General features: G+C 39.1%; 1 protein-coding gene across 2 annotated transcripts in view; it reads right to left on the bottom strand.

Annotated features, from left to right (window-relative positions):
• The window catches only part of LOC149260762 (cyclase-like protein 3), a 418,966-nt gene that overhangs the window by 21,760 nt on the left and 379,483 nt on the right, over nt 1–17,723 (bottom strand). For both annotated transcript variants that reach the window (XM_089421058.1, XM_089421056.1), the window contains exon 5: nt 13,439–13,509. In XM_089421058.1, coding sequence (XP_089277184.1) covers nt 13,439–13,509 — 71 coding nt within the window. The remainder of the gene's footprint in view (nt 1–13,438; nt 13,510–17,723) is intronic.

Raw genomic sequence — 17,723 nt, 5'->3', positions numbered from 1 at the left:
AAGTAGATCTACCCTCTCCCACCAAGCATCATCTAACACTGTGTCCTTCACTCTTTTAAAGGCTACTTTATCTGTATTCTCCAAAAAGACCAAAACTCTGAAATAACAATGGCCCCAAGAGCAGTCTTGACCTCCCTCAACCTATTCAACATGATGAATGAAGAGGCAAACTGTGTATCCGCAATCTTCAACAATGATAGATTGGTGTACTCCTTGTAGATGGTGAGGGCATTTGTATGATTTTGTACAAAGTTGCGGATATGTCGGGCATCCTCAATAATGCTTCCAATCTAAAGCACATCAGAAGCAATAGATTTAAGTGTTAAGTTCAATGAATAGATAATGCAAGGTGTCCAAAACACTTGTGGATATTTAGCTTCCAAAATCATGCCAACAACATTGCAAACAGGTGCATTATCTCTAATGATTTGCACACAAGAATCAACATCTACATCTTCAATAACTTAAAAAACAACTCACCCAGATATTGTGCAGCCTTGTATTGTCGAAGTGCATCCATTGATTTCAAGAAAACTGGACCATTCAAGGAAGACACCATGAAGTTGATGAGTGGGTGTTGTGCTGGATCTGTCCATCCATCAGAAACAATGCTAACCCCAGATGTTGGCCATGCTAATTAATAGGCTCAAGCATTTTTTCCACCTCTTTTCTTGCCTTTGTCAACAATGTGGTTCTAAGCTTCTCTAACCCAGGAGGCACATACCTTGATGGAGCCCCTTGAGTTAGAGTTCCGCAGATCTCAATAAATAGAGGTGAGCATGCAACATTAAAGGATATGAATTTTTTATAGAAAAAAAGGCAATGGTGAAATCAAGCTCTTTCCGTTTCTCTTTTTGAAAAATCTTGTCCATTAGACCAAGTGAAATTGCCTTTCTTTTTGCAACTTGTCCCCCACAAGAACTCTCAAATGGGAATTCGTTGCTGCTTCTCCTCAAGAATGGAAGGGGTCATCATTCTTGGTTTTTTTAGACTTTGCAGCCACATTTTCCATACCAACATTGGACTCTCTTTCGATTTCTTTCCTCTTTTGTAAAGGCATCTTTGTACAAGCTGCAATTCCACAACTTGGTAAAGCCAACAAATGAACATTCACAGGGAAATATGTGCTCGTGAAAGTAGTGTTGCAATAGCTGCATTTTCAACTCACGTTGCCTCCTCCCTTCACCTTACCGCTTGGCCCTTGCTCTCTTGTGACATATTTCCATAAGGGATATTTGTTATCTTGAGGAGGATGTCTTCCCTCAACATTTGAAGCTGTTGTTGCAGCCCCACTTGCAATAGAGGGAGCACTTGTAGCAGACCCTGACGAAATTGGGAGAGCTGAGTAAACAATGTGAACCAAGTGCTATTCCTCAAGAACAAGTTGAAGAATATGAAGAAGGGCCGAGACGAGTCTATTCAAACCTTCTTTATGAAGTTGACCGAAACCAGGAACAATCTGCTACCTATTGGGGAGACAATAGCTGATCGTGAGATGGTTCTCACCGCACTTGGAGGACTTCCATATGAATGGCAAGTATTCACAACTACCATTCTCAACAATAATACCATCCCTAACTTTGATGAGCTTCTGTCTAGATGTATGCAAGAAGAAACAAGGATGAAGGAATTTGATAATGAAAGAAATGCTGCCTATGTTGCTCATTCCCGAAAGAAGAACTCTGGTGGTTCCAAGGACAAAGGAAGGACTAAGACTCAAAAGAAGAAGGGAGAATGACAAGTTGACTTAGTTCACATTGTCCCCTCCTCTCCCAATTTCGTCAGGGTCTGCTACAAGTGCTCCCTCTATTGCAATGACAAGCTGACAAGCTGACTTGGTTCACATTGTCAGCTTCAATACCAATTGCAACCACTGTTGTTGTATTCCTGCTTCAACTTCAAATCAACTTGATCCTTCCTGAACCAAGCTTTGATACCATCTGTCATGGCCCCACACTAATGGTGACTCAATTTCCACTTGAGGGTGGTGTGCAACACCAACCAACCTTTTCATTTTCTTACTACTACGGTTCACGAACTACACCTATCACCAACACTTAGTTTATTTTTCGTTAAGTGTTCACTTATTCATATAAATGCAGCGGAAATACATTTATCAACATTTACTTCATAAACATGTACAATATCGCAATAAACAATAATAATAATAATACACACATTCATGAAGGGAGGGGCAACTCCCCCACACTAATGGTGACTCAATTTCCACTTGAGGGTGGTGTGCAACACCAACCAACCTTTTCATTTTCTTACTACTACGGTTCACGGACTACGCCTATCACCAACACTTAGATTATTTTTCGTTAAGTGTTCACTTATTCATATAAATGCAGCGGAAATACATTTATCAACATTTACTTCATAAACATGTACAATATCGCAATAAACAGTAATAATAATACACACATTCATGAAGGGAGGGGCAACTCCCAATTAAGTCTGCTCAATCAATTATAAAATCTCCTGCAAAGCTATTTTACAAGTCTACAATGTTTCACAACTGTGTGACAATCTGCCTCAGCACACCAGTTTGCGTAGTCTGCCATGCAGTCCTACCCACCTGTCTACCCGTGTCGTGCAGCCCTCCGCACTGTTCACCCGAATCCTGAATCGGTCGTGCAACCCAAGCACAATTTTCGTTCAGCCTGGCGGGTCATGCAACCTACTTGGGTAGTGCAGGAACTTAGTTTGACAAACCCGTGTCAAAATTTCATCCAGCAAACTCGTTTCCAAACCTGTGTGGCAAAACTCGTTTCCAAACCTGTGTGTTGAAACTTGTTTCAAAAGCTCATTCAGGATTTTCGTTCAGAAAATCCGTTCAGCCCAAACTCGTGCAAAAAAGTCATTCAGGACTTCGTTTCGCCCATCCATGCAGGGACATGCCCTGCTGCGCCCTCGCATGCCCTGTAGTTCACCTGAACAACCCAAACGCTTTAGACTCGTTTGTCCTTTTGAACTCGGTTGAGATGATGCCTTGAACGAACTTCACTTCATTCAATATATATGGTCGTTTTCGCAATGAATTATCGAACGACCCGTCCATTGGCTTCACTTACTTGACATGACCCGTTTGCTCCACCCATGTGACTCGTTTCGTTCAGCCGACCTGTGTGCTGAACCAATGTGGCTCGTTTGGTCGAATGCCCTTGGACACCCTGACACGACTTCGCCTGTGCATTCGGGTGGACACCCTCCGATGCCCTCACACGACTTCGCCCGTTCGTTCGGGTTGACACCCTCGCACAACTTCACCCGTCCGCACGCCCGATCACACTCATCATCTGCACGTCTGTCTGCATGCCTTTAGCCGAACTCGCCATCCGCACGCCTTTAACCAAACTTGTCCGCACGTGCCTTTAACCGAAATCGCCATCTGCATGCCTTTAACCGAACTTGTTCGCACACGCCTTTAACCAAGCACGTGTTGCCTTTAATCGAACATGGGCACCAATCGCTACAACAAGCCTGCTTGTATGTCTGCACGCCCATCGCACAACTCGGGCGCGCCCATACCCACAATGTCAGTTTTTTTACTCTCACCCGCCAGTGGTTGTCACGGGCGCTTGACCAACTCAAGGCCCTGATAGGAGGGATCACAACTCCAGCTTGCACACAAAGCAGAAGCATGGAATTAAGGAGGTACACACAACAACACAGTAATATACATAAATAAATATCTATTCATATGAATTGATGATTAAAATGAATGTATGGTTTGGCTTAGATAGCATTGACAAGTGGTAATGATGGCCTAGGTGTAGGTGTTATGGACAATCGTTCAAATCCAGAAACGGTTTCTGCAAGTTCAGGCAGAATTTCTTCTTGGATTTCCTGCAGAGTATCAGTCATCTACCTCCAAAGTTATTTATTCTGCTAAATTAGCAGAACTGCTTAATTTTAGCTGCAATGACTAGTGCTTTACAAGTCCTCTAAGCATTGCACATCGCAATCGCAATTTCTCCAGGCCAGGGTTCATTCACTCATCAACAATGCGATGCGATATTAATCGGCGATCCTCGTATTGCACATCACATTTCGCAATTCCTCCAGGCCAGGGTTCATTCACTCATGAATGATGCGATACAATATTAATCCAACAGTTAGTAGTCAGTAGTGATCCAACGGTCAACAGTGATATCACACCAGAACCTGCGTGACGTTTACCTGCCTCACGAAGCCGATGAGGTTTGTAAACCCTTGGTCTATAAAAGTTCGGGTCTGGTATTTAGATTAACGTTTGATTATCTTAAGACTCGATATCCATCAAATAACAAAGGCCATTAGATCCTACGGCTCGCGAGACTTCTACACACGAGTTAAAAACAGGGCCAGCCCCCATTGTTGATTGTGACGTAAGGCGTTGAAAATGAAATCAACGGCTAGGAATGAGTGCAACGCTTCAACCCCGATTAAGAAATCCGTACACTTCCACCCCTGCAGTTGCTAATACACGACGAAAAGAAATTAGATGCGATTACACAGAACTCTAAATTCTCAAGCCAAACTGGAATTTCAATAACACATAGAGATACTATGGAGGGATGCAACACCTCCAAGATTGACCAATTATACACCAAAAAATATGCGGAGATATAATTTCTGCAACTTAATCTTATATGGCCAAAACAAGCTGAATCAGTCAAAATCCCTTTACAATCCTTCAGAATTTACATAAATACCATTTCATCCTAACAATCAGATGCTTAAACACTGGATCGAATCTGCCTAATCTTAACCAATATCTAATCTGGTTGATATTCTCCTCGAGAATTTCGACTGAATCTAAACTACATGAATTAATTACAAAATCATTCAATCCCTAAATCCTATCTAGAAATCTTGTAAATTGACAACTAAAGGATCCCACTCCTTTGCTTGTAAACTTTTTTTGTATTTTTGGAATAAGTTCGAAGCCTTTTTCCTTCAAGACTCATGCTCCTGCATCCGAGTCCTGAGGACAAAATTCTTCATGGGCTCCTGTCCATGAGCTCTTCTACAGAATTGGCCAACTTCTGTAGCGTGGAATCTGTCATCCAAGTAGCTTCAGCAATTGGTTGATCTTTCCATTTGACCAAATACTGAAAATACTCTTGTCCTCTTGTTTCCTTCAATAATTTCTTGTCCAAAATCCTCTCTGGCTTTAGTTCTTTTGCTATAGGCAACTGTTTTACCCAATCAATCTCTTGTTCTTCTTGATCCTCTGCGGTGTCATCTGCATTTCCACTTTCATACTTATGCAAATCAGCAACATTGAAAATTGGAGATATTCCAATATCAGGGGGTAATTCAATTTCATATGTATTCGCAAAAAATTTTCTCAAGACTTTGCACGGTCCAATTTTCTTAAAATTTGGTTTATTATACTCCCTTTTTGGAATTCTTTCCTTCCTCAGGTGTGCTAAAACCAAATCTCCAACCTCAAAATTAACTTCTCTTTTCTTTAAATCTGCTCTGACCCTGTATTTTATATTGTTGTCCTGTAGTTGTTCTATTACCTGTTCATGTATTGCTTGAACTTCTGTAGCAAAATCTTCTCCTTTAGCACTTCTCCTTTCAGCTTTTCCCAAGTCTCTCAATTCATACACTCCTCTTGGGTGCATTCCATAGATTATAATGAATGGACTCTGCCCTGTACTCTTGTTAGGAGAATCATTATATGCATATTATGCCTGTGCCAATACTTGATCCCACTGTTTTGGATGTTCACATGCAAGACTTCTGAAAAGATTACCTAAACTTCTATTTACAACTTCAGTCTATCCATCAGTCTCAGGATGATAAACAGAACTGAAACTCAATTTAGTTCCAAGCTTCTTCCACAATGTCTTCCAGAAATGTCTAATAAATCTGGTGTCCCTGTCTGAAACAATGCTCTTAGGTAACCCATGTAATCTTACAATCTCCTTAAAAAACAGATTAGCAATGTGAGTAGCATAACATGGAATAAAATGTGCCATTTTTGAAAATCTCTCAATTACTACATAAATTGAATCATTTCCTCTTTGAGTTTTTGGTAAACCCAAAACAAAGTCCATACTTACCATATCCCAAGGCCTATATCTGGAACAAGTAATGGAACATACAAACCTGTGTTTTGACTACTTCCCTTTGTGTACTGACAGACTTTACAACTTTTCACATACCTTTCCACTTCAGACCTCATTTTCGGCCAAAAATAAAACCTGTTCAGCTATTCATAAGTCTTGTATGCACCAAAATGCCCTCCAAGTCCTCCACTATGTTTCTCCTTTATCAAATTCTCCCTCATAGAACAACTTGGTATGCACAATTGATTTCTTTTAAACAACAGTCCCTCTTGCAGGAAATAATCCAGCCACTTGCTTCTGTCTAACAAAACAGGATTTCTACAAGCTTCAAATGCCTCTTTAAAATCTAGATCTTTATCATATAACTCTTTAAGGAAATCAAAACCCAACACTTGAATTTGACGTCCTTGAACTAAAATGCTTTTTCTACTTAAGGCATCTGCTACTTTGTTTGATTGACCAATTATATGTTTTAATACAAAATTAAAACCTAGTAGGTATTCTACCCATCTTGCATGCTTCTGGTTAAGCTTTGGCTATTCCATAATATACTGTAAATTGTAATGCATGGTTATTTGAATATAGTATGAACACCTTGGACATCAAGTAATGTCTCCACTTCTTCAAAGACTGCACCACTGCATAAAACTCTTTGACATAAAAAGAATATTTCTTCTTTGTCTCATTCAACTTTTCACTAAAATAAGCTACAGGCCTCTCCCCCTGACTCAAAACAGTTCCAATGGCTTCTCCACTGGCATCACACTTCACTTGAAAAGGTTTATTAAAATCAGGCAAAATCAAAATAGGTTTCTCGGTAATCTTTCTCTTCAACAGTTGGAACTTCTTTTCTGCTTCAGCAGTCCATTTAAATGGTTGTCTGTCCTTCTTTATTGTGTCAATAATTGAAGCATTAATCTTACTAAAATTCCTTATGAGTTACCAGTAAAAACTAGCAAGACCATGAAAAATTCTTACCTCAAAGACACTTTTTGGTGAAGGCCACTCCATGATAGCCTTGATCTTCTCTAGATCCATCTTTAACCCCTCAACAGAAACAACAAAGCCAAATACACCAACTCCTTCATGAATGAACATTTCTTTAAATTTAACAGTAATTTTTCTTGTTGTAGCCTTTGTAAGACATAATTCAGATGTCTCACATGTTCCTCCTTAGATCTGCTATAAACTAATATATCGTCCAGACATACTATTACAAATTTACCAATAAATTCCTTCAGAACTTCATTCATAAGTCTCATAAATGTACTAGGGGCATTCGACAATCCAAAAGGAATTACCATCCACTCATATAATCCTTCATTGATTTTAAAAGCAGTTCTCCACTCATCTCCCTCTCTAATTTTGATTTGATGATAACCACTTTTTAAATCTAACTTTGTAAAATATCTAGCTCCACTCAAACAATCCATCAAATCTTCGATCCTAGGTAAAGGAAATATGTACCTTATTGTTATCTTATTGATTGCTCTCGAGTTAGTGCACATTCTCCAACCTCCATCTTTCTTTGGGCTCAACACTGTTGGCACTGCGCAAGGACTCAAACTCTCTCTAACCCAATGTTACTTGGGAGCGGAAGCGAAAACGGGAGCTGGAGCGACATTTTCAGAAGCTCCCGGTTTGGGAGTGAATCCCAGAGCGTTTTATATATATATATATATATATTTTGATACATATATGTCAACAAAAACATGTAAAATAATGAATTAGATATAAAAAACATAAAAAAACATAGATTGAACCATATAACAACAATCATCTAGAAGTTATAATCTTCATCGACCATGTCCACAAGTTAGTAACATAGTAACATACAACATATTGAGTCTCATGATTCATCAATCTTAAAGTTTCAAGCTTTCAAAATTCAATATATAACATTTATCATCATTGATCATCAAAGTTGTACTTGTAAGCTAAGTGTAACCATTACAACAAATAATATCTAACATGAAATGAAAATGTTATAAAATGAAACAACTTTCAACTTTCATGAAGCATCATATTCATAATTCATTACTAATGAGTTATAATTGCCAACTTCAAACTTAAATTGTCATATATTGTTTAAAAAAATATCATAATAAATATGAAAGAGTCAATAGTTATAAAAGCTACTAGAAACTAGAAAAGAGAAGAAAATCTATTATCTATTTCTTATGCTTGGGCCTCTTGCCACCACAAGAAATGTCTAATTTTTTAGTCTTGTTGGAAAATCAGGATCTTTGTCATTAATATCACCCTCTAAGCATTAACATAAGATAGAAAAAGCATAGCATGTCAAGTCAAAATTTTGTTTGAGTGATGCATACATTTTTAGGAGGGTCATGACAGAGGAGTTCAACAACCAATGTCACTAACATCAAGGTACATAGAGGGATTGGTGCTCTTGATTAAATACGAGTTCCATACCCTAATACATGACAAAATTCAATGGAAACATTACAATCCCACAATCTTGAAATGCTGAAAAACTGATAAGTTTGCTGGATTTTGAATGAAATCTAAAATTCTACTTTCTTTATATGAAATCCAATGAGGCCGAAACCACTCTCAAACATCCCGAGTCATTTCATGGTAATGTTAAAAATTTAAGTAAAAGGATGAAAATGAAAATTAAGGAGAATGTCACTTTTAAGAATTTAACATTACCATGAATAGCATATCAATACTAGGGCCTAGACTTGATCATTAAGCTGCCCCACTCAAAAATTATTTGTTTCTTTAAAAAAAAATTGCATTTCGAACATTACTACAAAATATAATTGCAAAATAGGCAAAACGCTCCCGAAAACACTCCGGAAAAGGCAGGGAGCGAAATGTTTTTTAAGGAGCACACTCCCGAAATTGCTCCCTTTTCGGGAGCAATTTCAGGAGTGCACTGCTGACCCGCTCCCGAGTCGCTCCCACTCGGAGCATGAATTGGGAGCGAGATTGAGGGGAGGGGGGTGCTCCCCCACAACACTGCTCTAACCAGTCCCTTGTCTAACAGTTCCTAAACCTGTTTCCTGATCTCTTCATTCTTTGAGGGAGTCAACCTATAAGCTACTTTATTAGGTAGATTTGCTCCTGGAATCAAATCTATGTGATGACTGATTTTTCTAATGGGTGGTAACCCATCAGGCAAATCATCTACAATGATATCACAATAATTGTCCAACATCTCTTGAATTTCAATTGGTAAATCATAAACTTTTGTGGAAGTAATTATTACCTTGGGTTTGCAAACCAACGTAAAACTTACCTCATCTTCCTCCATCTATTGTAAGTACTCCTTTCCACTCAGCAAAAGGGTCTTTGGATCAGGTTTCTTCGATGTATTCTCTTCTTCTATTAGCAGCTATGTATGATTGACACCATCTTTGCTGAATTTGTATGTGTTCTTCTTTCCATCATGCATAGCTCCTCTGTTACACTGCCATGGTCTACCCAACAATATATGACACACATCCATAGGCATCACATCGCACAAAATTTTGTCTCTGTATTTTCCCAACTACAACTCCACTTCACATTGCTCATTCACTACCACCTGATATCCCTTTTGAAGCCATGACACCTTATAAGGTGTTGGATGTTTCTTTGTTTTCAATTTCAACTTCTCCACCACTTCTGTGGAGACCAAACTATCTGTACTACCACTGTCTATTATCATCTAACAACACTTCCCTTGAACCTTACACACAGTCCTGAACAAGGTTGTCCTTTGTGTTGGTTCAACAATTTCCTTAGCTGGTTTTAACAAAATTTTGTTGACTACCAAAGATTCCCCTTTCTCTAGTACATTCTCTTCGTCTATTACCTTTGTTGCTTCCTCTTCAGTTTTTGCAACAATTACATTCCTTTGATTCGTTCGTATATTTTCTGGGCACTCATAAGCTCTGTGTCCCAGCTTATTACATCGATAACATCTAATTTCTCTTCCTCTACCTCTGCCTCCCCTTCCTCTGGAAAAACTCCCTTTGCCACTTGCATCACCTCCTGTGGGTGCATGCTGACTTGAGCTACTACTAGCTCCATCTCTAGGTGTTGTAGATCTTCCTCTACCACCTTGTCTTCTTCTTCCTCGGAAAGTACCTCTATTTTTGGCACACTGCTTCCTCATGAGTTTTTCTTCAGCCTTCAGTACCATATGATAAGCCTCTTCTACTGTTTTAGGAGATAGTACACTTATCTCATCTTGAATGTCCATTCTAAGACCATTCACATATCTGGCAACCTTCTCATCTGTATCTTGGATTTGTCCTGCTCTTATTCTCACTTTGTAGAATTCCTCTATGTATTCTTTCACTGTCATAAACCTTTGTCTAAGATTCTGCATCTGTCTAAATAATGTTTGCTAATAGTCACTTGGTAGAAACTTACTTTTCAATTTTGCCACCATCCTGTTCCAATTCTTAATTGGTTGTTTGCCAAGTCTTCTTCTTTCTGCCTGCACTCCATCCCACCAAAGTGCTGCATGTCCTTTCAGTTTTGTGACAGCAAACTTCACCTTCTTTCCTTCATCTATTTCTTCATAATCGAAGAATTTCTCCATGTCATTTATCCAGTCTATCAATTCCTCAAGGCTTAAGCTTCCTGTGTAGATTGAAACTTCAAGTCTAGGCTTGGATGTGGATCTCAATACTGACCTAAAGAATCTCATTTTAGGAGTTACATCTGCAGGTTCTTCTTCTGCAGCTTCAGGTTCACTGACATCTCCAGCATCTGCATCTCTTCCTATTTCCACTGCTTCCAATCTAGCTTGCATTTGTTGCACAGCTTCCAACACTTTAGCATTTGCAACTAGTCATCCTCTTCTTCGACCACCACCTCTTCCTCCAACTCTGAAAGCCATGTTGGATTTCTTTTTCTGATCCTTGAGATCCTGTTCAATGTCAGTAGGTTGCTCTGATACCACAAATGGTGGCCTGGGTGTAGGTGTTATGGACAATTGTTCAAATCCAGAAACGATTTCTGCAAGTTCAGGCAGAATTTCTTCTTGGATTTCCTGCAGAGTATCAGTCATCTACATCAAAAGTTATCTATTCTGCTAAATTAGCAGAACTGCTTAATTTTAGCCACAATGACAAGTGCTTTACAAGTCCTCTAAGCATCGCACATCGCAATCGCAATTTCTCCAAGCCAGGGTTCATTCACTCATGAACGATGCGATGCAATATTAATTCGCGATCCTCGTATTGCACATCGCATTTCGCAATTCCTCCATGCTAGGGTTCATTCACTCATGAATGATGCGATGCGATATTAATCCAACGGTCAACAATGATATCGCATCGAAACCTGTGCGACGTTTACCCCCCTCACAGAGCCGATGAGGTTTATAAACCCTTGGTCTATAAAAGTTCGGGTCCGGTATTTAGATTAACATCCAATCATCTTAAGACCCGATATCCATCAGATAATAGAGGCCATTAGATCCTACGGCTCGCAGGACTTCTATTAGTACACGGGTTAAAAACAAGGCCAACCCCCACTGTTGACTGTGACGTAAGGCATTGAAAATGAAATCAACGGCTAGGAATGAGTGCGGCGCTTCAACCCCGATTAAGAAATCCGTACACTTCCACCCCCGCAGTTGCTAATACACAACGAAAAGAAATTAGATGCAATTACACAGAACTCTAAATTCTCAGGCCAAACTGGAATTTCAATAACACACAGAGATACTACGGAGGGATGCAACACCTCTAGGATTGACCAATTATACACAAAAAATACGCGGAGATATAATTTCTGCGATTCAATCTTATATGGCCAAAATAAGCGAATCAGTCAAAATCCCTTTACAATCCTTCAGAACTTACATAAATACCATTCTATCTCAACAATCAAATCCTTAAACACTGGATCGAATCTGCCTAATCTTAACCAATATCTAATCTGGTTGATATTCTCCTCGAGAATCTCAACTGAGTCTAAACTACATGAATTAATTACAAAATCATTCAATCCCTAAATCCTATCTAGAAAGCTTGTAAATTGACAGCTAAAGGATCCCACTCCTTTGCTTGTAAACTTTTTTTGTATTTTTGGAATAAGTTCGAAGCCTTTTGCCTTCAAGCCTCATGTTCCTGCATCAGGTAATCACAATGACGAGCCATGACCTTGGCATCACAACAATACAATATTTAATATGGTAATACATTGATTTAATAATGTATTTAATATTTAATATAGTCATACACTGATTTAAGTATACCAGCCTAGATCCATCTTAACTCCAAAGGGATAAAATCTCTTCACTCTAAAAGAAATTTGCACGTCAAGAGATTTAATCCCTCTCGGCACTTGGTAGATCCAGGGTTAAAATGGATCAGATAATTCTTCTTACATAAGAATATCATTGACTATAATCCATGGTTTTGCCAATGACAAATTCACAATATTGTATTGAATCTCAATCAAGATTCAAATGAATATATTAACATTCAAGATCCTTTGATATATATAAAGAAGACGAAAAATGGAGAAGCTAAAAGAAGCTTCCTACCATATTGTCAATTTTTATTCCCCCATATAAGGAAGAAATCTTAAAAATGTCCACATGTGAACATAAAAATTGTAATTAACCTTTTGGGTTTATTAACTACATAGGGTTGAAACTTAACATTAAATTCCGACATTCTAGATAAACAAAGTAAATAAATAAATATAAACTTACTTTATACAGGAATAGGCATAGTAAAGTTAAGTTCAGTATTAAATAGGCCGACTGAAGTCATTAATGAATATTAATGAAGTCACTCTTTATTGAAGAGTCATGACTTCAAGTCTATCATTGTGCAATTAAAAGGCCTGCAATACCAGTGTAATTCAATCGATCATTCATCAATAAATATATCTTTTATCCATTCAGGATGAAATGCCTTTTCCTCTTTAGTTACTATGGATGATTTGGTAAATGAACCTTTTGGATCATTCCAAAATGGTTAATGGTTAACAATATGTGTTTTTTCCTTGGAGGTCACAGGTTCAAAACCAAGTGAGTAGAGTTTGTAAATTTTAATTGAATAATATTGGCCCGCTGCGATGAGGCTCGGTGGGTAGATGTCCCCTTAACCAAAATGGTTAATGGTTAACAATGTGTTTTTTCCTTGGAGGAGGTTCAAAACCAAGTGAGTAGTTTGTACATGTTAATTGATTAATATTGGCCTGCTGTGATGAGGCTCAGCGGCTAGATATCCCCTTGGCGTGATGGGAGTGTCTTTGTATGTCTTGGCCCTTGCCAAGTCACAAGTACGCTAATATTATAGCTTCAACCAATTTTCCATCAAAAATAATTAAATTGTATGAGCACATATTTAAAAGAGAAATACTATTCAGTTTGTTGGAAAGCTACATTGTACCTTGCTTTTTAGGAATACCAAATGTGAAGGAATCAAATCATCATGTGCCGCAACTGACAGATAATCAATTCCTATAGATCAAGAAGACAAACATGTAAGAATATTAAAAAGTAATCCGCCAAATTAAGAGCAGATTATCATAGAAAGACAAATAAAATTGAGAGATAAAGAGACGGGGATATAAAATTTGGTTTATTAAAATTCGATAACCCCAAGAACTATTTCTGCAAGTAGTCAATACATACAACCCCAGTCAAGTATAGCAATATGCTGTAAAACTTCGATTGAGTTCATTTAAAAAGTAATCAGATAAACTAACTGTAGATTGCCAAAGAAAAAGTAACATTTATTAATATTCTATAATACCAAAAAAATATTTCTGCAAACAGTCAATATAAAGTTTAAACAATCCCAGTCACGTATAGCAAGATATGGTGAAACTTCCATTGAGTTCATAAAAGTTTTAAAGTTGTTTACATACACGTCTACAACCACCACAAATAATCTCGATGATTATAATCATCGCAACACCATGCAGGTCCTGGCTAAGGGCACATACAGCATGCAACAGTAAAAATAAACAATCCCAATCACGTATAGCAATTGTGAAGTCCAAGACCACTCCTCATGCAACTCTAACTCCAGCAATGCCTAGCCCTTATTTGGTTGAAAAAAGTTAAAACAGATGAGGTCTCACATACAAAAGACAATTATCTCAGCCTTAATGGCTTCTAACCTCGATCTATTTGATCTGTGTCACTGGATATTTATGAACTGGACCAAGCTTTGTGAAGTTCATCTCCGCTCCACAGAGTTATTTTGTTTAGTTGCCAACTAAGGAAGATTATCAGAAGGTTATTAACGGGGGGCTTTGGTTCTGCCGAAGAGCAGGGTTTTCTATGACCCCATGGTTTCCTGAATTTGACCAGATACCATGGTGGTTTCCAAAACGCCAGTTTGGGTTCACCTTGCCAATCTGCCCCTTCATTTTTGGAATTATTCAGTCTCCAAAAGTATTGGGAATTTGCAAGGAAAATATTTAAAAACGAATGTTGTGCAGTCAGAGATAGGCTTGTTTACATATGCTCGGGTATGTATGGAGATTGACCTCAGCGGAGGTCTCCCAGTGAAGGGTGAAAACATTGGATTTTGACATTTTGTTGCTAGATTTGCAAACAAACAGGTCACCTTCTGGACTCATGCTTTGAATGTAGGGCTTGATCAAAAAGGAAAAACGATCATCCTACAGAACCCAAAATTTGGCAACAATATTTTGTCTCAGATTTGAATGATGAAGATGAGTTGGAACCAGAAAATGTGGAGGCAGAAGATTCTCATGAAGGAACAGGAAAACAGAGTACAGATATACAGATGTCCATGGAGATCCAAGAAAAGGAACACCTCAGGGGATTTCTACGAATGAACCAGGTATAAATGAAGCTCCCGTTGGATGCATAAACAAACACGTAAATCCAAATCTCTTTTGATTCAGAGATAAGTTTATTCCAGAACACTGACGTGCAATTCCCTAGGTATTATTGAGATGTCTTGATGCATCTGTGGAATGTAACTTTTTAATTACTATTAATGAGAAGCTACAATTTTTTTTAATTGAACAAAATATTTATTTATTGTTATTATTTTATGATATATTTATTACCATTTCAACAATAGCATATCAATAATGTATTATTATTTTGATTTTATTATTATCTAAAATTAAGTTTATCGATGCACATGAACATTACATGTGCATGTGCAAGGGATCATTATTTAACATGATGGGTAGTTGTGAAAATTCCTCAACTGGAATCCCCACTGCAGCAAACTGATGTTACTTCTCCTACTTGATTAAATCATACAAGTTATTTACTGTCTTCTATGGTAAATTTCGAAGTAAATACATCTGCAGTTTTCACCCACTTTACATATATGCGGAAACAAAATACTGAGCAAGAAAGAAAACTACAACACATAGGACACAATTATTTTTGAACATGGTCTCCAGAAAAACCCAATGTGGAAAAACTGGTACAGCAGTTCTGAGGGTTTATTATTATGCAAGAGAAAACTCTAAGTACAATTCTAGGATGTTCAACTAGCAATCAGTTACAGAGAGAATACTAAACAAAAGACTGGTGAATGGTCTCATCCTATCACTGGAGAATCAATGACTAATCCTGCAGTTCTGGAGGCTCTGCGTCACCCTCTACACAAAACTACATCACCCTGGGCAGCTTCTACGTCACCCCTCCTAAGTATTACGTTGCCTCTCCCCTGTTGGTTGAGAAATCAACTTTTCTGCCTCCCAGACTCACACCCTGGCTTCCGACAACCAAAATTCGACTTCCCTTAGCAGGGACTCGACTTCCCCTCACTGACCGTGTTGCCTCTGCATCAGCACTGCGTAGGCCAGTGTTAGCCTTCCTCTGGACGTCTTTCTATTCTCTCTCTGCCTGGTACTCTTTGGAAATTCCTTCTCCCAGATTCTCACTACCCCTCTGCTGCAAGATCTCCTCAATCGATTTTCCTCCTGAGAACTTCTCACTTCGGAAAATCGATTTTCTCAATCTCTCTGTGTGTTTTCCAAATGACCCTCAAGCCCCTTCTTATATCTTCCTATTGGGCAACCAACAGCCTAGATTAAAACATAATCAAAGGATCAAATCGTTTTGACTTGATCCATGGCTTTTTCTAGAAGTTTCACCCCTAATTAGATTAATACCCATTAATATTTTAATTTTCCTAAGTTTAGACTTAAGAACCCCATTAAAAATATTAATTATTTTAATAAAATCACTTCTGGGTGGAATTTCCCAAAACGCTTTCTAGGTTCTTTGGAATACTTGTGCCCAAGCCTCCCTGCAAAATTTGAGGCTTACAACATATCTGATGCTATCCCAAATCAACACTCCCTCTTAGCGAGGAATGTGCTCTAGCAATACACTGCCTCTCTATATACTGCTCTGACTCTGAAGCATCGTCTTTGCGCTGCTAATGTCTGACATGTTGTCCATCAATCACTGCGTTAGTGCTGCCACTGTACTGTTGCCTTTAACACTGCCACTGCCAATGCTACATCTGTACTGCAGCTCCCTCTCAAATGTTTCATTTGCTATGCTGCTAGCACTGCCACTGCTAACATTGCATCCATACTGCAACTCAGTTGCTGAGAGAAGCAACTGAAAACACCCAAAACTGGATAAGTATCCAGTGGATACTCCTCGGTGCTGACATCCTGACTGCTGCTAGTCCCACTCTGCCTCTCAAGCCACTGCGTTGCTGAAGCTCTGCACTGCTGCCTCTTTGCTCTGCGCTACTCAATCTCTGGCTCTCCTAGCCACTGCATCTGTCAAATCAACACTCCATGGCACCAATTGAAACTACACTATCCCAGTACTACTGATCATGAGCTCCCGTAGCAAGGTGACGATCTAAGAGGTGGGCTCCTCAAGGATCCAACCCATCTACAGTCCTCCCGACTACAACTCTATATCAACCCACCTCCCTCCTGGAGGTATCTTGGCTATCATGGTGAACTCCTCCTCCTGTTTGATCTTTGCGACTGCAACCTTAGGATCATGCTTCTCATCCTTGTCATTTTTCTTCAAAGGACACTGGGATGCATAGTGGCCCATCTCGCCACATCTGAAGCACTTCACCTTGGAGACGTCCTTCTTTCGTCTTTGTTGCCCCTACTATCCCTTCGATGCAAGGGCTGTGTTATCCTCCTCCTCTACTTTGGGCTTCGACCCACTGTTGCTGCTGCTCCCATTAAGTTTGACCTTGAGCAAGGCCTTGAGCAAGTCTCTCCTCAGCTCTTCTTGTTTCAGAGCTGCCCACATCTCGTCCCAATTTGGCAATGTTGCCCTGCCTAGGATACTCTGGAAAAAGATCTGCCAATCATCAGAGACGGAGTTTAGAGCCAATCTCACTAACTCCGAGTCTTGAGGTGTATGTCCTGTAGTTGACAGCTCATCACGAGACTCCTTCAATTTTGTAAGGAACGGATCCACTCACTCCCACTTCTACATCTAAGCAGATCTTAGCTTCTGTTCTAAGTACATCTTTTGCTACTCGGAAGTTCCCTGATACAATGTGGCCAAGGTATCCCACATCTCCTTAGCAGTCCCTTTACTTGCGACGTGGCAAACCACGTGATCCTTGACTCCATCCAGGATCATCCTCTTCACCTTAGCCATCTCAACCTTGTACTTTTTCAGCAGATCTACATTCGCAGGTTCAACCACTACATTATCAACGCACATCTTTAGGGCATGCTCAT

Source organism: Pinus tabuliformis, chromosome 6 (genome assembly GCF_031772625.1).
Source record: "Pinus tabuliformis cultivar Carrire ecotype Pingquan chromosome 6, CPIR1, whole genome shotgun sequence".
Classification (NCBI taxonomy): domain Eukaryota; kingdom Viridiplantae; phylum Streptophyta; class Pinopsida; order Pinales; family Pinaceae; genus Pinus; species Pinus tabuliformis.
This window is presented reverse-complemented; position numbering and strand designations above follow the sequence as displayed.